The sequence below is a fragment of the Photinus pyralis genome, unplaced genomic scaffold, assembly GCF_008802855.1.
Source record: "Photinus pyralis isolate 1611_PpyrPB1 unplaced genomic scaffold, Ppyr1.3 Ppyr1.4_LG2, whole genome shotgun sequence".
Lineage (NCBI taxonomy): Eukaryota > Metazoa > Arthropoda > Insecta > Coleoptera > Lampyridae > Photinus > Photinus pyralis.
In genome coordinates this window covers 26,240,154-26,261,702 of record NW_022170403.1, presented here as the reverse complement: position 1 = coordinate 26,261,702, position 21,549 = coordinate 26,240,154, and the positions used below count along the sequence as shown (strand labels likewise).

The following is a 21,549-nucleotide window of genomic DNA, read 5'->3' as shown; positions in this document are numbered from 1 at the left end:
TGAACCAAAGTAAACCACGCGCAAGATATCATGTCCATCAAGCCACCGCCATGCCACAGACAAAGATTTTTGCAACATTTTCGAGAAAAACCAGAAGTTTGAAAGAGTACGGATTCTATAGCCGGTCCGTGCATATCTAAAATCTGTTTTCGAGAATATTCTAGACGGTCAGCCACAATTCTTCGTTTGATATCTGACGAGTGCATTTTAAGTTTCAGACCATGCCGAACGTTTTACGAAGAATAACTTTTTTTCGTAATGTTAATAATAAACAAGTTACCCATTTGCTTCGAACTTAAGTGGACACACTGTATAAGCATACTAATTATTTAAAAAAATGCTTAAAACATAACGGAGATAACCGACTGTTTCGGGACTTAATACTTATCCTGTATATGAATATATTATGATACGTGATTATTTTGCATAATTAGCACATTTTTCAATAAGTTTTTGCCACTAACACTAATTTTCTGATCAGATTTTGTTTCAAAATTATTAGTTTCACCAGGAATCGTTAACCGGCCAACAACATCAAAAGCGCTAGGTAGGTACTCAACTTTGACAGCAACTGAAGGTATAATATTTTGTCAAGTACCTATTTGTTGCTTAATGTGAACCTATAACTGAAAATTGAAAACCCTACGTTGGTTTTTTTCGTTTCAGTGTTTATAAAAACTGTTTACTGAATACTGACCATGAATTTCTGAACACTGTGTAGTTAATTAGAGTTATACCAAAGAGAACCAATCTTTGGTTATACCTACCAGTGATTATTTAGTGTGTATAATAAGTGGTATAGGTCTTATTTACGTAAAAAAAGAAACACATAATAACAAATTTACTCGAAATTTTAAAATGTAGGCAGGACATTTCATTTTAAATGACTGAATTCCCGGTAAACCATTACTAACTAAATGTATTTTATTTCATACTATCTAGTAATCACTGCTTTACCAGACTGAAAATTTTTACTACACTGGAAATGTTGCCTAGCAGCATCAACCCACATCTATCTATACTCTGTTTTTTAACTAGGAAGACGGATTTAAAAGTTCCCGCAAAAAATCTTAGTTTCTATTGGCTCGCGCTGCGCCCGTTTTACACCCAGGTAAAATTACTATTGACATGATTTAACTGTCAAATTTAATCGCGATTCTCATCCTTAACTGTTGTACTTATTTTTGAGTTTTCGTGTGTTCCGAGTCCTTTTGCATAAATTTTAACAAAGTAAAACAGTTCTTTTAAGAACTAAAGTTGATATTTCGCGTCCTAAGTGTACTGGCATTGGTGATGGATTCAACTCCAAGTACCAGTAAAGCAAGCTTGTCTCCTTTGAAAAAACGTTGTCGCTTAAACTTAGGTCATTTTATCAGTCTCCCAAAAGCAGTTTATTATAAACACTTATAAACAAATGTTATCTGATACTCCGGATTTTGAATTTTGCTACGCTTGTGTTGAAGATTACATCTACCACAGGTAACGTAAATAATGATGTAGGTATATATTTGGTTATTAAAGTATGACACATACTAGGAGTTGCACGATCAACAGTATACCGGATAATTAAAGAAGATCGACGTACTGGGATTGTTACCCCTTCGAAACGTTCCGGTGGTCATAAGGCTGTTGCAAATGTGAGCTCTGACGATTGGCGGAATTGTGTGCAACACGTTATTAAGGAAGAAAATAAGATGTGTAGATTGGATGGCCTAATGGATACACTTATAGAACCATTAATTATTTCACTCGGATCGGAGGACAGTGACAGTTTTAGTGAACTTTCGGAAGACAGTGTCTAAATCGCTTATACATAAAACAGTGAACTGTGCTGTTTAATAATATGAATATAATTCCATTGCTCTGAATTTGTTCAATAACTTAACATTTGTTGTAAATTGTAATGTGGATTGTGTAGTGTTACAACAGCTGATAAAACATTTAAAACTACAATTCAAAACAATGTTTCAAAAAATGTATGCAGCATTATTACCTATTATCAATGTATTACCTATTTATTATAATTCGCTTTAAAAGTGTGATGTATGCATAATATAAAGTAGTTCCTATCAAATAATAACCCAAAAGCATAAATAATGAAATCTATCCAAATGTGAAAGAAAAACACATCACGCAACACACAATACATGTCTGTATAAAATGAGTCTATTATTTTTGTTACTAGATTCTAGTGACATTTTCAGTGTAAATCAGGTTTTTAAATCCGTCTTCCTAGTTAAAAAACAGAGTATAAACGTATGCAATGATATTTATTAAGAAATAGACATAGGGATTTACGTGCATTGTTTTTCCCTAGAGCTACTTTATCACTACCAGATCTTTATTCGTTTTGAGAAGTTATTTTGGTTGAATAAAGTCAGGCGCCCTTCAGAAGGATTTTGTGTTTTAAATAAAATTAGACATAGGGAAAAACAAAACACGTAAGTTCCTATCTCTTCCAATGGCGTTTCAAAATTGCATTTTTTTAAAATAGAACACCTCTTATTTTTTTTACTAATTTGGACAGTACTCGAAAAGTACTTATTTTTAGCGCATTTTTGCAAAAAATTTTTTTTGTAAAAAGTAGCTTTTAATCTCACTTTGGCTGGCTGGCTGGCTGGCAGCAAATGTGGGCGCGTAGAAGAACTCTTGTAGAAAGGCAACGGGTGTACGTGTATCTACAGGGCCGTGAAATTTGTCAACCTTAGGGACATGGCTACATGATGTGGGGTTGGCGACATCTGGGCGTCATCCTCGAGCGTAGTATACTAACGTGAAGGTTTTTCAGTTTTTTCCTATCTTCTACTACAGTTTTGGTCCGATTCTTTTGAAATTGGTGTCGTCGGAAAGATGTTGTAAACGCGCACAACTCCTGCGTGGCGGAATTTTGTTTTTTGTCATCGGGGCGAAATTAACGACCTTTTGCGAGGCGGCGCGCGCCTTTTGCGAGGCGGCGCGCGCGTCTTCGAGAAGTAGTCAGGCGCCTTTTACCTTCCGTTGCGAGTGAATCTCGAATCANAATGTGGTAGCCCGCGACACGATCTTCCTGATGGTGGAGTCAAATCTTCAAACCCGAATTGCGGGTGAACGGGACGTCGGAAGTGGGTACCGTAAAAGGGAATGTGGTAGCCCGCGACACGATCTCACTGATGTGGAGTCAAATCTTCAATCGCGAATTGCGGGTGAACGGGACGTCGGAAGGGGGTACCGTCAAAGGAAATGTGGTAGCCCCCGACACGATCTTCCTGATGGTGGAGTCAAATCTTCAAACGCGAATTGCGGGTGAACGGGACGTCGGAAGGGGGTACCGTCAAAGGAAATGTGGTAGCCCCCGACACGATTTTCCTGATGGTGGAGTCAAATCTTCAAACGCGAATTGCTGGTGAACGGGACGTCGGAAGGAGGTACCGTCAAAGGGAATGTGGTAGCCCCCGACACGATCTTCCTGATGGTGGAGTCAAATCTTCAAACGCGAATTGCGGGTGAACGGGACGTCGGAAGTGGGTACCGTAAAAGGGAATGTGGTAGCCCGCGACACGATCTCACTGATGGTGGAGTCAAATCTTCAATCGCGAATTGCGGGTGAACGGGACGTCGGAAGGGGGTACCGTCAAAGGAAATGTGGTAGCCCCCGACACGATCTCCTGATGGTGGAGTCAAATCTTCAAACGCGAATTGCGGGTGAACGGGACGTCGGAAGGGGGTACCGTCAAAGGGAATGTGGTAGCCCCCGACACGATCTTCCTGATGGTGGAGTCAAATCTTCAAACGCGAATTGCGGGTGAACGGGACGTCGGAAGTGGGTACCGTAAAAGGGAATGTGGTAGCCCGCGACACGATCTTCACTGATGGTGGAGTCAAATCTTTAAAAGCGAATTGCGGGTGCACGAGGAAAGTGGGAAGCGGTTAGTGAATGTAGTAGCCTTCGACAAGATCTGTTATTGATGGTTGAATCGAAAGTGGCTAATAGAATACTGATCTGCCACACAAAAATGCGCTGAAGTTCCTTCGATCTCAAACGAGGACTTTGATAATTTTTTATGTAACATATACGATTTCGCTGTTATAACGTTTTTTCGTCAAAATTTGACAGTTTTTGAAAATTTTTTTTGAGAAAAACTAAATCGCGCAGGCGGCTAATTTTTGGATTGAGGCGCAGGTTAAGACCTCCACAATCAGATAATTTTTTTTAGGTACTTTATCGAAAAAATTCTGCTTGTGCTTGGAACATTTTCGCAACGCTGATTAAAAAGCATACACTGTCGACACTATGATGTTAATTGTGAGAATTCAACATCTTTTGTTTTATCAAGTCAATTAAACATTTTATTTTTTCGATAAAGTACTTAAAAAAAATTATGTGATTGTGGAAGAGATCTAACCTATGCCTCAGTCTAAAAATTTGCCGCCTGGGCGATTTAGTTTCTCTCAAAAAAATTTCGAAGAACTGTCAAATTTTGACGAAAAAAGGTTATAACAGCGAAACCGCGGGTATAACATATTACATAAAAAAATAAGTACTTTTCAAGTACTACTGTCCATTTTCACGTAATTTTCACAAAACTGATTTCTCGTAATTTGTTTGATTGACATTAATATTTGACAACTGAATTGATCGCGATCCGAGATCTTGATTTTTGCTACACACATGTTTCCAAGGCAACAGTTGAATAATGAAAACATATTGAATAATAGATAACTTTCTCAATTAAAAACGCATCAGTATTCTACCTATTATTTAATGAGTAGAAAAAAAACGTTTTCTAACTTATGGAACAGCTTTGCCGTACTAGGTATATGAATTCAATGGTATAGGTACATATTTAAATTTTTTAATAATAATACCGTGCCATAAGCATTTTGGACCGAAGTTGGTGTTGTTTGTCGATTATGAAAAAAAGAAGGAAAACGTAAAAATTCCTCTTGAAGGTTAATGTAAAAGAAATTTATTATTTATTAATTAGTTACAAGGCGATAAATCACGTTATTTCAATACCTATAACAATAATTTAACCAAATGCGAACACAGTAGATGATCTGCTGGAGACTAATGCAATTCTCCAAACTAAGTTAGTTTTCCAAAGAAATAAGCCAAAGGGGCTGTTGACGAAGTAATGTCAGCAATTACTTCTGAACATAAACGATCTTCAATAGAATCGAATAATATTAATTGTACCGGGTGACCCAATAAGACTGTTCCTCGGCCATATCTCGAGAATCGTTCGTCGTATGACTAAGGGGTAAAAAAATTATGGGGTAAATCGGTCATGAAGAATCGCTGGAAAATATTTTTAAGTTCTAAAAATGACCACCAGATTGCGTAACTGCCATCTTAAATTATAAAGTTGCATTTTCTTTAAATTTCGCATAATAAACTAAACATTCTTTTTTCACATTTTTAAAGAGATCCAGTTTATCTATCATTTTGGTAAAAACAAAAACTCAGTTATTTCAAAAACAAAGATGATGTGGGGCGTTCAATTGTTTTCGCAATAACCTGATTTAACTTCTTAACCGTTTGACCAATTGTAACAAATTTATTATCGTTGAAAAGAGCATTCCTTGGGCAATAAGAATCAACCAAAATATAGTGAATTTAGTTGAATCCTTCTCCGCCAGAGGACTAGTTTTGACACTATGACCCAAAATCCTAAAAAAATCAAAAAATCAAATAGAATAATATGACCTTTCGTTATGAAAAAGTAGCCAAGTAACATCCAAAGAGGCCAGTGAAAACCGTTTTTCTGCAAAATCTTGTTCCTGATCTCAAATATTGGGAAAACGAGATTAATTTATTAATTAATAAAAATGATTAAATTGCATCTTAAATTTACTTTTGACGTATTTCCGATATTTGTCGATGGCGCGAAAGCTTGTTTGGAAAAGCACCCTACACTTTTAGGTATAGGCTTGGGAAATTAAACAAATGAAACAGGATGCATTATAAAATAATAACAACCGTAATTGGTAAATTATTCTGCTGTGTTTACATTCAGAAAGTGCAGTTTTTTGAATTTGTAATCTTTTCTAAAATGCCGATTTCAAACCAAGAAACATTTAATATGCTGGCGGCGATGGTTCGTGGTTGATTCGAATAACGCAAATAGAAGATGCGGGCAGCGATGGTCGCAATTCAATTTGAAAACACTCAATATGGTTGATTCTTATTGCCCAAGAAAATGCTCTTTTCAACGATACCAAATTTGTTACAATCGGTCAAACGGTTAAGAAAGTAAAGCAGGTTATTACAAAAACAATTGAACGCCCCACGATATCTTTGTTTTTGAAATAACTGAGTTTTTGTTTTTACGAAAATGATAGATAAACTGGTTCTCTTTAAAAATGTGAAAAAAGAATGTTTAGTTTATAATCCGAAATTTAAAGAAACTGCACATTTAATATTTAAGATGGCCGTTAAGCCCTCTAGTGGCCATTTTTAGAACTTGAAAATATTTTCCAGCGATTCTTCATAACCGGTTTACCCAATAATTTTAGTCATACGACGAACGGTTCCCGAGATATGACCGAGGAACGGTCTTATTGGGGCACCCTGTACACTTGGATTTTTGTATTTACATTTTGTAGTTTGTAAAGTCATTATGAATCACATTATTTGTGGACCGCTGAGATGGGTGCAAATTACCAAAGCTCGTTATACAAAAACCCAATTTTCGATCACTTTTTCTCTTAGCAACACGATTTGTGCCTGAACTACCCACGACATGCTTAGGACCCAATGAAATTGGCATGGACGATACTGGCAACATAACGAATTTGTACAAGGGTTGGGTTCGAGAACATCCTCAGGAATTAAATGACTTTCAGTCAGCGGAGTAAGTACCGGTACGTAATAAAATAGAAAGACATTGTAACTTAGATGCACTGCCCTTAAAAAATCACCACGTTTAGAAAAATATGTATTGCCTTTTGCGCAGTAGGTATTTGTCACAGGTACCAAACTGATGCTACAGTGAGATGCCCAGCTATAACCTTTATTAGTAATAAGTATAACACGCGCTTTTCGTTTAGTATGCGGCAGGTACCGTTATTGAATCAATCGGTGATAGTATGCGTGTTTATCAATACGGAAGGTTTTGTAAAAAGTGTATGTTTATGGATCAGATCAACGTAGTGTTTTCGGTTCCGTTGGCTGGATGAAGGAATCATTAGTACATACCTACCTGTATATGATAATATAAATCATCATATAGGAACAGTGTAGCTGGCATAGTTATGGAAGGCACCAAGTGAAGGACATTTCTATATTTGGGGCGCCAGTCTGTATTTAGGATATTGAAAACCAAAAAAATTCTCTAATATAGGGGATTCCATTATTGTTGTTAATTACCAGGCGATATATGACAGGCTATTTGGCAATAATCGATTAAGAAACCTACGGCGCCCGTCATTGACTGTGACGTACAATTATTTTAAAACCACAAACCAGAAAGGAAAGTGCAGAATGAACCTATTTCTTTGACACACGTATACCTACTTGCAAAATTCATTACCGCAAACCGCAAAAAAGGCAGTAGGATGTACCCTCGTAAGACTTATCGAAACAATGTAAACAGCAAAAATCATTATCATCAAGGCAGGGAAATTTGTTTTCATTAAATTATTACATATTTGTATTAGTCACTAACGATTAAAATACGACAAAGTTCGCGTTGCTGGCGATGCAAATATTTAATATGTTCTCAGTGACAGTGTTTTTGGTACAGCTTTTTCTAGCTGCTGTGTTCTGCGCAAGTAAGTACCTACACCTGATATACTAAATTTCTTATTTTGTTTTAAATTAAGCATGTTAATTATCAGGAATTTGGTCAAGAGTTTAATTGCGGTCAAACTAAATATTTTAAGAAGGCTATTACAGTCTCACGGTTAAGAACCCACAAATTATGTTTGTTCGATCAACATTAGACAGTAGTACCTATTTAGGAAAGTTTAAAAATAACACACTTGTTTAGAATTACTATCTATGTTCATTACAAATATGAGCGCATAATAGCTTTGGAATTTCCAGTCGACTATCGGCCAATCAATACTGTTGGCAACCTCTAAACTATCGCAACAGCGGGATACGTCGCAAAATGGAAACCTATCGGGTGTGCCGCCAAAAAAAGAAAAAACAATTATCATATAGGTACATTCCAACCACGGCTTAAGATTTGAATGTGAATGACTGAATGGACATCCCATATTTAATTAAAACCAGTTTATGTTTAAAGTTTTGTCAGAAGAGACAAGTTTTGGGCTCAGCTATCATATACTTAGGGGTAGGCAAAAGTTTTTTTAGCGTTTAGCTTCTTAGTAAATGATTAATGGAGAAGGGGGTTCTTACACAGATATTTAAAGGCCACACACTTCTAAAACATATGCTACATAATGCAAGAAAAATTCTTAAATAGAGCAAATATTGGAGGTCGGTTTACGCAGAATGGGCTAGCATATCGTTAAATGAAATGACAACTATGTGGGCACCGACTGCTATTAGTAACAAGTGTAGCTCACCAGCACACGGCACTCCTTTTTCTGATGCCCTGGTAAAAGGGGTTGAATTATCGATCGAGGTGAAATGTGGCTTCATCTCGGGCTTCATCCACGAAGAAAATATTTGAATGGAAATTTGTGTGTCCACGATAACGTTTTCGGATGTAATCGCAAAACTAGAGTCTAGGGCCGAAATTTACTTCTGTATTACTGCTCTTTTGAAGGTGATGGTCGGGTACAATGGTCTTGCAATACACGCCATACTGCAATGTGCTTCTTACCAGTAACTTGGGTCAAAGTTCGCGTAATTGTAAATGGATATAGAACAATTTGTTCAAGATTTGCTGTTTCTTTTTCGTGTATATGTCGTAGGCATATTGTAAAATCAGTCATTTTATAATACGCCTAGGCAGTTTATAAAACGCGGGCAGTGTACTTTCTAGAGGTAAGCGATTGGTTCCCTTCCTCTTCAAGAGCGATCCCTTACGCATCTAGAAGGGGAAGGAAAACTACCCCAACCCCACAGGTCAGCATTTCACGAAATGACTCCGCAATTTAGAAATGACGGATTTTACAAAATGCCTACGACATAAAACTGCCTAGGCGTATTATAAAATGACTGATTTTACAATATGCCTACGACATATACACTAAGAGAATATGTCATTTCATCGGCCATCCTTTATCCATACTTACATTCTTAACAACTGTTTACTTACTTATACTCTACTTACAAATTTACCTATTTAGGGATTTATTAGATCAAAGTATGGTAGCTGCAGTTATTCAACCCTGTGATGTGTCATTAACGTTAAAGTTAACGTGTAGGAAACGTTATTTTGCCCATAGTAACGCAAAGCAACGTTTTTTGACAGAAATCCTGCATGTTAAGTTTGACGTAACTTTCGTAACAAGTGGCACCACATTACTTCTCGAACTCCCGAAATCTATGGGCGGGGGTTCACGTTGGATCATCTGGAACACGACAACTTATCTAAGGCGACTCGTCACTAGACCACTCGCCACTGCGACAACCGAAAACTGGCCAACGAATGATATTTTTTCCTGTTTAATGTGTCGTACAAAGGCAATATGCAATTTGCATTTCAATGTTATTGCAAATCGTCATATCAACAACAAAACACATTCTCAGTTTTTTTTAAAATATTGCATTTCCTTTATTTATTGGTGAACAGTAAACACAATAGACAATGTATAATGATCGATGGATGGAAACCAAATTTATTCGTTTACTGTTTCGCATCGTCACCATCAACACGACCATGGAATAATTGGCAAGGCAAATTCAATACTAAGTATTTGGTATCACCGATTTTGTAATTTTCTCTCTATCGAGTGACAAAAATTCAATGTGACGTCTCACTCTTTCGATTTATTTAAAAAATAAATTTGATAATCACATCGTTGCGATTTATCGTAGAGTGTAAACTAGGCTTAATCTATGTAAAAAGAAAATTCGGGTGCAGAAGTTTACTAATTATCACACAAAGTCTGTCCTTATCTCTCGGTCTATAACAGTTAATACATTTGTACGACCTACGACACATTAATCAAGAAAAACATATTTCATTGGCGAGTTGTCGCATTGACGAGTCGTCGTATTCGCGAGTCAGTCAGTAGCGAGTGGTCACGTTGCAAGTCGGTCGTAGTCGACCGTGTTTCGGTATAACTTTTAATTGTGACGAGTAATTTCAAAACGGCAGCTCTAATTTTTTTTTTGGAGAGCACAGGGCGTGGGCAAGGATAATAAATGCTGGGATGGTATTATTATTGGGCGCCACTTCGTTTGTCGTAGAAAAAAACGAAGAAAAATATTGTAAAACAATATTGCATTTAATTGAACAATGTTACTAAGCACAAATGTGGCAAAGAAATGGTGGACTAATTCTTATTGATAATTAAATAGTAATTGATGACCCGGGTCTTTTGCAATGCAACAAATAACTAATTAACATTACGCGCTAACATTAATCGAGCGCAATAGGACAAACAATTTGAGGAAGTATAAGTTTACATAATCTCTAATTTCTATTTAAGGTCGGCACACACCCATACGTTCACAACATGCATACGAAAAACACGCAAAACATGCACATATAATTGCCTTATCTTCAGTTCATGCGGTTACTTATCTTCGGGCGGTCGCCAGGTGACCAGTGGATTGGCCCACGACGATATCAAATCTACTGCTTCGAATTTCACCAACGGAATTAATTTCGTTTAAGGACTCCAAGACCAGATAACACGGAAAATTCGATCGCCATAAAATCTCGAACACTTCTTAAAACAGCTTTTAATGCATGTATAAAAAACCCTAAAAGACGCAAGGCAATTAATCTAATAATAATGTAGTTTTAATCTTACCCCTAAGTAGAGGGTTTTAAACACTATGACCACTGCGGTCTAATTAATAATTTGTTTCTAAAGCCAAGAAAGTTTTGCAAATATTAACGTAAATAATTCAACCTTTATCGCTGAACGTCTGGCTCGTTCTGCCTCGAATTTTTAAAGATTATTTCCCTATTCAAATACGAATAACTGAAATTTAAATTGACTAGTGCCCTCTATCTGCACTATTATTAAAATGAACACGTTACATCGGATAATCCGTACATAAAATGAATGTTAGTGTGCTAGTTCAATATTTTGCATTCTTTTTATTGCGGTAACCTGACCCGTTTTATTGAACGCATATTAGCGTTTCAGATTTCAAATTACCGACATCTAATTTGTACGTTACGCACCAATGAGTTTTCTTTTTAAATACCTAAAGAACATAGGTATCTACACCGGAAATTCTGATCACTGCCATTGTCCGACCGGGAATTGCATTCGGATCTTTTTAAATTGCAAATTCGGCATTTTCGTTTTAAAAACCACCAAAAACGTACCATCCTTCTTCATACGTCTTAAGGTTCTTGAGAAAAAAGTAAGAATGGAAGGGTATTTTGGTTTTTTTTAAAAGGTAGCTTGCAAACTAAATATTTGGGACACTAGGGTTGTAAAAAATGTTTGTTCCCTACATCGTTCGATTTTTTTGCCACAACTTCCAACATGCAACGGCAAGGATTTAACCAACGACATAAGATAAAGATATAACATATTTGTCAGTTTAATAAATGTCATTGGTTCACTTCTGAAATATAGTCTTGTCGCATATCATTAAAAAAAACGGTTTGTTCGCAAAATTTTCTTCTGGTTAGGTTTGTTGTTTATTGGCAATCACTCACTCACTGAAATAAACATCGTGTGGCAGACGTTTACTAATCATTGCACAAAATCTGTCGTTATCTCTCGATCTATAACCGTTAATGCATTTGTACAGGAACAGTCAGTGGCGAGTGGTCCAGTGGCAAGTCGCCCTTGACGAGTTAACCGTGTCCCGTACGGAGCGTCACGATTGGTAACAACCTCATATACTAGCCCGGCAGCATTTAAGCATACTGTACAGTCGCTGGACGATCAGGCCAAATAATGCAATTACATTGGTCAAATGAAATAGAGGATCAACGTGCTCCGAATAAGTGTAGTTATTAATAATGTACATTATCCTTTTCCTAAATTTAAAAATGTTCCAGGATACCTACCTAATATTCGGGGGTAATACCACGAGTGCTTATGAATTATTGCATTAATGGTCAAGCGCGCGCGTTATTTATGGAGGACATTGTTTTAACAATGTACCTAATGTCATGGCAATGTTATTGTAATATAATGATTTTGTCCGTGGGATTTAGCATTGTGTCTGTTAAGGTTGACATTCAACTGAAAATTCCTAGAACATTTGCTTGTAACCTTCTCTCCAGTGGATGCCAATAGTTTCATGAAATGTCTATATTGCTTCGAATTACAATTTGGTTATCATCAGTGTCGTTAGCCAAATTTTATTTTTAAAGACGTATCACTTATTTGAAGCAAAAAACGGCTCATATTATTTTTTTTATTTGGACAAAACAATAATACAATTGAACATAATTTACACTGCTAAAACGAACACCGGATTATTGCGCGAATGCAGGCAGCTATTATCGGTTTCATTCGGATTGCTGTCGCCGCCTGTCCTTGAGTGGACCAATGAAATTGCATCATTTGGCCTGATCGTCCAGCGACTGTACAGTATGCAGCCCGGCACGCACGGTATTTGACGGCGACAGATAGCGAGACTAATAGCAGTGCCGCATTACTTTTCCAGTACTGCTGTTTGCAGATAATGTTCATGCTGGTCCATGACATACCGGGCTACTGTGCGATGGTTCATTGTATAACGTTACTTTAATTCGATTTTTTACAAAAATATTCTTTCCCCTTCTGCCAAATGTAAACTTGTTAATTCCCTTGTATTGTTCCTGTTTGACTATTGTGATGTTGTGAATGCTCCTTGTTAAAAAAATTCATACTCATCTAGGATCCAAAAAGTTCAAAACCCATGACATTATGTAAGTAATGTCAATAGGCAAGAACACATCACTCCCCATCTCAAGCAATTGAATCTCAACTGAATGGGCGATAGGGGGACTATTAATACACTATTTGTGTTTAATTCGCAAACTTATAAGATCTGGCATGCTCCCATACTAGTCCAAAATACTTTTTCTAAAAGCCTTACACGATCGTCATCTTAGAAATGCATACGAAATTCAAATACCTGCACATCGATCGCAAAGCTACAAATCCATGTTTACGTACATACATGTCTGCAATTTTGTATAATAAGCTGCCTGATGAATACAAATAATTGAATAGGTATCCATTCGGACACAAAGTAAAAGTTATGATTTACAATAAACAATTAGGCCTTTTTAGGTATAACAAGTTTCCGTTACGAAATTCTTCTATGTATCCTTCTGTACACTCCTTTTAGAGAAATGCACATACGTGGAAAAATGTTGTAAATTTTGTCAATCAATATTTAACACCTTTCTCAGTGGTAATGCGTTTAGACCATTGAATGTTGCCATTTCAATAGGTCGAAATACATCCTGCATCACACCAAATAAAGAAAATGGAAGATGTGTACCGGTAAAAAGCTGTAAGTTAATTATAAACGCCATACAGGCTGGCGACTCCGATGCAATTAAATTTGCTCAAGAGTCCCAATGCGGTTATGCGGAGGAACCGTTGGTTTGCTGTGGCACTAGGAACGTACCAGAGCGCCATATTTTGGAAGATCGTGCAAATAGTAATAGTTTAGTATATTGTTTTTTTCCGATTTCGACCAATATTTTCTTGTTATCGCCATCTTGACTGAAAAACGTTGCTGCTTTTAGGTCGAAATTCACCTTGCACAACACCACACAAAGAGAATGGAAAGTGTATTTCGGTACGCAGTTGTCCCGATATATTAGCGGCCCTTCAATCCGGTGCAGAGGGAGTTAACTTCGCACAACAGTCGCAATGTGGATACGATTCGGAGCCTTTGGTTTGCTGCGGTTCAATGGGTCCCAAATCAGTAGACATATTTGATCATAACCTATTGGCAGATCGAAAAACCTGTGGTATAGAAAGGACTGATAGCAAAATATTTGGCGGTACCAGTACTGATATCGATGAATTTCCTTGGTTGGCCTTATTACGATATGTAGACACCATCGGAAACGATGAAGGCTTTAAATGTGGGGGATCATTAATTAACGATCGCTACGTATTAAGTGCGGCACATTGCATTTCTGTTCCTGCAAACCAAGGAATAATATTGTAATTTTGCTTATGCGCGCCAAGAACGCAATCCATACCATTGTTGTATTTCAGGAGCGGTGTGCGATTAGGGGAATGGAGACAGTCAACGGAGATCGATTGCGTAGGTAACAAGGGACTAGAAAAGTGTACTGAGCCTGTTGTGGATGTTGGCATTCAAAGAAGTATACCGCACCCCAGGTACAATACCAGAACGCGAGACAACGACATCGGCTTAATTCAACTTGAACGTAGCATTATTTTCAACGGTAAAATTGTCACTGTATGACCACGTTTGATACTTTTTTTTAGATTTTATTCGCCCCGTTTGTTTACCTCCGCCAAATGGCATACTTCCTGATGTTGGGACTCTCATGGTGGTAGCGGGGTGGGGTAGAACGGAAACCGGTAAGTAAAATGAATGAGATATTACAAAACTAGTAAATGAAATCCTAAACATAGATGACAATTCTGATGTAAAACTAAAGTCGTCGGTTCCCCTGGTATCTTCATCGTCATGCGCGAAAAAGTTTGGAAGTCGTGGGTATATTTCAGATAACCAATTTTGTGCAGGAGGAGTAGCAGGAAAAGACTCGTGTCAAGGAGATTCTGGGGGTCCGTTGATGCGTTATATTATGCCGAATAGCGACGTGCAATGGATTCAAGAAGGTGTAATCTCGTGGGGAGTCATGTGCGGATTAGAAGCATATCCCGGAGTTTATACCCGGGTGTCTAAATATTCCAACTGGATTGTAGACAATATATCAAAATCTTAATTATTAACTTCCTATTTTATTGTCCAAAATATTATCATTAGTGTTTTGTAACATAATGTGGGGCTGCGATCAGACTAGGTGTAAATGTCAACGGGTAATTTTGTAATCGATACTTAATTAATATTTACGCAGCATCACAATATTTATTATTAGTGTATGAGCCTACGTGAAATTAATGTAATAACTTACACACAAAACCAATGCACCTCTTGTACTGTAAAATATTTAAATCTTTCCCTCCCCTCAAATGCGTATTATGAGAATTACACTTCTTGCTTTGGAAATAAACTATATACAGTCCAACACTTTATCCAAACTAATTCATCGAGCACTGCGAATATAAACTCCTCCCCCTCGCTATGGTAAATATACATCAACAATTTGAATTAGGTAAAACATGTTTTTTAAATTATCTAACGTAATTATAAATATGAGTTCACGCTGTACTTTCAAAGTTCTAGAATTGCAGTGAATCCGAAAATAGGCAATATGCATTCTTTCTTAATTATATGCAAGGTGATTTTCATCTATCAACCCACAATTTAGATGTTACTGTCGAGGAATCACTGTACCTACATATAAATACAGGTTGTCAACAAAAAAAATTGACAGATTTCGCAGTCCATGCAACCATCGGAGACATTGGAAATTATAACCGTATAACGCCATAATTATGTAAAACACAAATAACCCTTATTCACTCGGGATCACCTGCTCCACTCGCTCGCAAGCTCGCTCGTTACTTTCTGAATAATAAGCTTCATAACAAGCTCGTAATCCTTTTAAAGGAGATGTGCGAGAATTTTAGATGAGAATTAACAAACAATTGGGCACTATCAAGTAAGTACCGTATCCACAGTATTCGCGACTTTTCTTTAATCTACCGATTGCGGCCGAGTACGGTACAATCAACACTTGACGCGACACCACTGTCTTCTTTGCTGCTTGACGAAACTGGTCAATTCATACCCATACAAAACATAAGCATTTCCAATGCTAAAACGCTGAGACACGTTAAGTTTGTATTGAATTTGTCGGGAACGGGAACAGTCAATAAAGTGCCGTGGTAGAGTGAACATGCTCAGTAGAAATGTACAATTTAGACGGTCAATATTACTTAATCGTGATAGTAAAAATCTGTATTGCTAGGGACTGTTAATGAAGTTCCCATTTATGGGATTAGGTAACATTCCAGGAGAATACAAAATTGAACTAATTGATGATGCTAAACCATATTCAGTTAAGGCCCCTCGGAATATTTCAATTCCTCTCCGTCCTAAAGTAGCAGCAGAGTTGCAAAGAATGTTAAAGATGGGAGTAATAGAAAAAATCGAAGAGCCTACTGATTGGTGTGCACCTATTGTCCCAGTCATTAAACAAAACGGTAGTTTACGACTATGTGTAGACTATACAGATTTGAATAAGAATGTGAAAGGCCGAAAATTATATTACCAGATGTTGAATAAACCTTGGGCCAGATTGGAAGCTCTAGAATATTTTCAAAATTGGATGCGCAGTCTGGGTTTTGGCAGATAAAAATGTCACCTGATACTGCTAAATTAACAACATTTATTACACCATTTGGAAGATTCTTCTTTAAACGTCTACCTTTTGGAATAACATCAGCCCCAGAAATTTTTTCTGCTCAAATATCTAAACCCGGGAAGAGGAGATGTGACGTAAGCGACTACTAGAATTAGAATGTGTATGTAGATTGACAGATAATTTTGATTAACGTACATATTTCACACATTACATACGGTCTATTCAGTATATCTTCCGTTGCACGTCATTACCTGAAGAAAACGACGTACCAACGTAAACTTACTTTCGTTTATTAGGCAACACATTAAGCATGTAGTTTATTTTAGCCGCAACAATTGGTAGCATTTCGCTATGTTGTCGCGTTTAAATTTGTAAATTTGACAGGTTACTTTTGGTTTAGTTTTCGTTTGATTTGATTTTGATTATTTTCTACGTCTTTCGCTGTGCATTGGTTTGAAGAGAAATTACTGAAGAATTTAGATAACCCGTCAGTAATTGTGTTCGATAACGGGAAAACAGACAACATTAAAGTGTGGTTAGGTGATCATAATGTGCAGTTCTCCGAAAATGATTTTACATTACAACCGAACTGTTGAAAAGGTTGCACAGTAAGTACGTTCGCAAATTATTTGATGTTATATAAATCTTGTTGATACTTTTAGGAATAAATCAGCTAAAATGTACCGCATAAGGCATTGACCACTTAGCCGAGCAATACGGTTACTTCGTTTTACGATTACCACCCTATCATCGCGTTTTTAATCCTATCGAACATATTTGGGGCATAGCGAAAAATTACTACAATCGACACATTGGTAGAGATGGACGAAGCATTGAAAATTGCATAAACATGTGACAAAAGAATCACTACAATCGATAACTTCCGAAACGTGGCGCAATTCAGTTAAGGATACGGAAACTGTAATACACGAGTGGTACGAAAGAGAAAAGCAATTAGAAAAACGTTGCTACTATTATTATAAACTTTGAACACGAAAGCAGTTCCGATGGTTCCGATTAATTTGAATATCATCCATCACATCACATAACCTGTAAAATTTTATATTTAGTACTTTCTCTGTAAAAGAAATGCTACATTTGTACAGTTCATAAGTTATTAAAGTGATGTATATTGTGGTTCCAATTAACGAAATGAATAATAAAAATTATTTTAATTTTATTTAAGGTGTGGATTGTTCACACAAACAATGCACCGTCTTATTGACAAGTGACATAACACATAACCTAAATCGCTCAAAACTAGATTTGGCATTATTGCATAGTAATTACGTCACAGAAAATGATGACGTGCAACGGAAGTTATACGGAATAAAGTGTATTTAACTCTGTTCATCTTAATATATACACTTTTACTTAATCTACGTTCATTATTCTACACTTATGTATTATTAGCTAGGATCCTATTAGGCTTCTCAATATGGCGAACGTTCATACGCGCAGTGGCATACACACATTTAAAATTTTCATCACTTCTTATGAACGAAATCCGCCATTCACTGTCTAAAGGAAATCTGAAAAGTACATGTATTTCAAAATGTTGTTTTACACACTGTTACTGCGGCAATGGATCTGTATCACAACCTGCAAATTGAATGAAATTAAAGTATCGTGAAAGAAGACCATTTTAAGAAATATAACATGGTTACCACCGGTGCATTGTAATTTTCGTTTCTTTTGTAGCTTTTTACTTTGTTATATTACACGATTTACAGCTAACCATTATGTTTCACTTTACCGTAAGTGTGCGTTTACAATGAACGTATACGTAAATATTTCATAAACCGTAACTCGTCCATATCCGTATCGTTTCCGTAAATTTACTTCGCTGTTTACAATAAACCATTTGATGACTATGCGCAAGACTTAGGTACATATCGCTTACATATACGTACGTAAAAATTACTTTCATTGTAAACACCTTCGTATGTTTCTATACAGTTCAACTTTGCGTAATTTTTACGTTTTATGTATTTCTTACGTATACGTTCAGGTTCATTGTAAACGCACACTAAAAGTCAATCAATTGTCAAAGTCGGCCATATTGAGAAGCCTAATTGGATCCCAACAAGCGTACATTATATCATCAGATATACATGTATGTGTATATCTGTGGTTATATGTATGTAACCCTCCTTCCTAGTCTTTTATTTCAATGATTAAAGTTGAGATGCGCTTTATTGATATGAATTTAGCCTTTGTGAAATTAGACATCCAGAGAACCAGATAACGTCAGCTATCTGTAAAGTTTGCCCAAATATGTAATCAGCTAACGTAAAGTATATTAAATTGAACTGAAAGGATTAATTATTTCCTCTTGATTGTTTCTCTTGTATTTTACTTTATATTTTAATTTTCTTATTTCCTGATTTATGGAGTCCTGTTAAAGAAGTTTGTGCTGATTTAGGGTAGCTGCAAAAAGCTAACTATAGCTAGAAATGAGACCAAAATTGAGCTTTCAACTTTGGTTCTGTACACCACAGTCCACTTCAACCCTCAATAATTATTCGCGTTTCCGTGGTCAATCGGTTCTGAGTACTGGCACTTATCTGTGCGTTCGTAGTAGACCAGAAATTAAGGGCTCAGTCAACGAAAAATAAGTGGTTATGCCCCGCCACATCCGGCCTCACACTTACCGGGAAACAAAATGGTATACAAAGTCAACCAAATCTCGCCTAAAAGGTGGAGGGTCGGTGGTGATGTCGTTGCGGGCGGTTATGGACGTCGGGTTGAGCTCTAGACACGGTGCACATTGTGTGAGCTTTACTATAGAAGTAGAACAAAACCTTACTGGAATAAATTATGTAAGTTACTACAACTTTCAATTTTCTTTTAAGAATTGATAAGCCCCAAGCCTATATTCTCTCAGTGAATTGAATTAATTTATTTCTCAAAGTCATGAACAATTCGCTTTGTATTGAAGTCACGCCCAACTCGGCTTATGAGAATGATTTCTTTGAGAAATTTTATATTGAGCTATAAAAATGTTCTTTTGCTTGATTTCATATTGTTCTCAAATTAACAAAGTATGTACTTACACCCCTAAACATGATAGTTTATGTACGAGACATAATATGCAGGGCTTCCATTAATCATTGCTCCCCACACGATTGCAGGTGGTTTGGCAACTAAAAATGTCGAGTTATTAGTGAATTTCCAAAATTATTTGAATGGTGAAGTGAAGAACCAAGAAATATAATTTATTATCTATGCCAGTTTTACAAGATCAGTTCAAAAAGACTGCCATAAATTTCCCGTCATAAACCGTCATATAAATCTTCTTCAGTAGCTCGATGCACAATTTCACGATATCGCTCTCCATTTACCGTCTCACAAAAAATAGGTTGCATTATTCTTCAGAGAAATAGTTATTTGTATACCAAGGCTGCGGAATGATTGGTGTACCGAGAGAATAAGTTTTGGCCGAGGTGTAAGCCGAGGCAAAACTTCTCTCTGTATACCAAACACATTTCGCAGGCGCGGTGTACACAAGATTTTATGTGCAATCGCAATATTTATAAATAAAAATAAACCATATTTCCAATTTTCAATTTTAATTTCTAAATACCTTCTGTCAGTTGTGGCCTTCCATGGGAAAGTGTACCTAATAGTGTTACCGTGACTTTCCATTAATAAATATTACACAAAATGGTCCAATTTTACTTATACGTTATAGCTACAGGGCTATTCGATTTCGCGGCTGCTAGAGAGGCCGCGAAGTGCCCATTTCGCAGCCGATTGCACAAAAAGTAGATTTGTTATCAAGAAATGGAGTGATTTGTTGTAACGAAGCACCCGGAATTTCTCCATTTAGTTTGCCGTTTACAAGAACCACCCGGTATAGTAACGATTGGTTTGTGCTTCGTTACGCAAGAAGACCGTGATATATTTTAGAACTACTATTTTAGAACTAAAAAATATGAAACACATACGCGAGGTAAAGACAAGGATAAAGTAAAGCCGCTCAAACCTAATTTTACGACCTTTCGAAAAACTTTTCTTTATGTCGGTCCCATAATTTATAATTACATAGTTGATCATTGTCCGGAATTGTGTAGGAATGTAAGGCAATTAAAGAAATGGTTGTATAACAACAACACCATATATGATAGTATCCTAGCAACGTTATGATGAAAATATCCAGCCATATTTGCCAAATTTTTTTCCTTTTTGTTTCTCGATTAATTGATACCGTATCTAATCCATTCAAATTATGCACTGCAGAAAACGACACATACCTGTTCTTTATGAAGTAGTATTTGTAAGTCGGTGCTTAAATATAAATATTTTTTATAAGCTTTTTTACAATGGAGAATAAAATTGATTTGATTTGATGATTTGATTTGATATTGAGCATTTTCCGCTATGCCATGGAGATACCATAATTAATTAGTCCGCCTACGACCGCTCCTGTTGGAATTTTGGAATTATTTTTGTAACCACCGAAGGATGTAGTCCTGGCGAAGATGAGGGACAATTAATATTCTTTGGTTTCAGCGCCGTTAATTATTTATAAGATGTTTTAGATTCCCATAATAAGTAAAATCAAGGATAGAACGAGTTTAAATCGAGTTGTTTACAAGTTATGCAGTCCCGTCCGTATGCCTGCATATGTTGCGATAAGAGTGTTAAAGCGATAGCGCCGTTTGAGAAGAAAAAATCCAAGGGAGCTAGTTGCAGATTGGATTGATGAGTGATACCGTATTCGTATACGGTTTGATTACGTCTAATTAGGTAAGCGCTGTTAATGAATGCCATGTTAATGGGCAGTAGTAAACCTTGTCAGAAACCGTCGAGAGAGGTGTCCACAGAGGCGCTGTAATTTTTCTAGTTGTTTGTAAGTTGCCCCAGATTTTTAAGATAACCACAGGAGCAGTAATTAATTAAAAACCGAATTATTTTCTACCGCGCTCGGTGCGAAGGCAGCGAGTCTTTGGAAATTCCCTGTTCCACTTCTACCAAAATGGGTTTCCTTTAAAAGGAAAATGCTCATTTTGGGAAGGATCTTTTCTGCTTCATACTT

General features: G+C 36.7%; 1 protein-coding gene across 2 annotated transcripts; it reads left to right on the top strand.

Moving 5' to 3' along the window:
* Positions 1–7,004: 7,004 nt before the first annotated feature.
* Positions 7,005–15,273, top strand: LOC116163264 (phenoloxidase-activating factor 1-like). 2 transcript variants are annotated; one of them, XM_031477132.1, is made up of 6 exons: positions 7,005–7,752; positions 13,481–13,699; positions 13,782–14,208; positions 14,263–14,456; positions 14,500–14,595; positions 14,650–15,273. In XM_031477132.1, exons 1-6 carry the CDS (start codon positions 7,680–7,682, stop codon positions 14,961–14,963), a joined length of 1,323 nt encoding a protein of 440 aa, XP_031332992.1. In that variant the 5' UTR covers positions 7,005–7,679; the 3' UTR covers positions 14,964–15,273. The 2 variants fall into 2 exon arrangements, with proteins under 2 accessions (XP_031332992.1, XP_031332993.1); XM_031477133.1 differs by lacking the exon at positions 13,481–13,699 and having other exon boundaries at positions 7,015–7,752.
* Positions 15,274–21,549: the final 6,276 nt, after the last annotated feature.

Coding starts and splice junctions, on each gene's coding strand:
- LOC116163264 (XM_031477132.1), top strand. CDS start 7,680: ATGCAAATATTTAATATGTTCTCAGTGACAGTGTTTTTGGTACAGCTT. Junction 13,700..13,781: donor AGATCGTGCAAATAGTAATA/GTTTAGTATATT, acceptor TGCTGCTTTTAG/GTCGAAATTCACCTTGCACA. Junction 14,209..14,262: donor GCAAACCAAGGAATAATATT/GTAATTTTGCTT, acceptor GTTGTATTTCAG/GAGCGGTGTGCGATTAGGGG.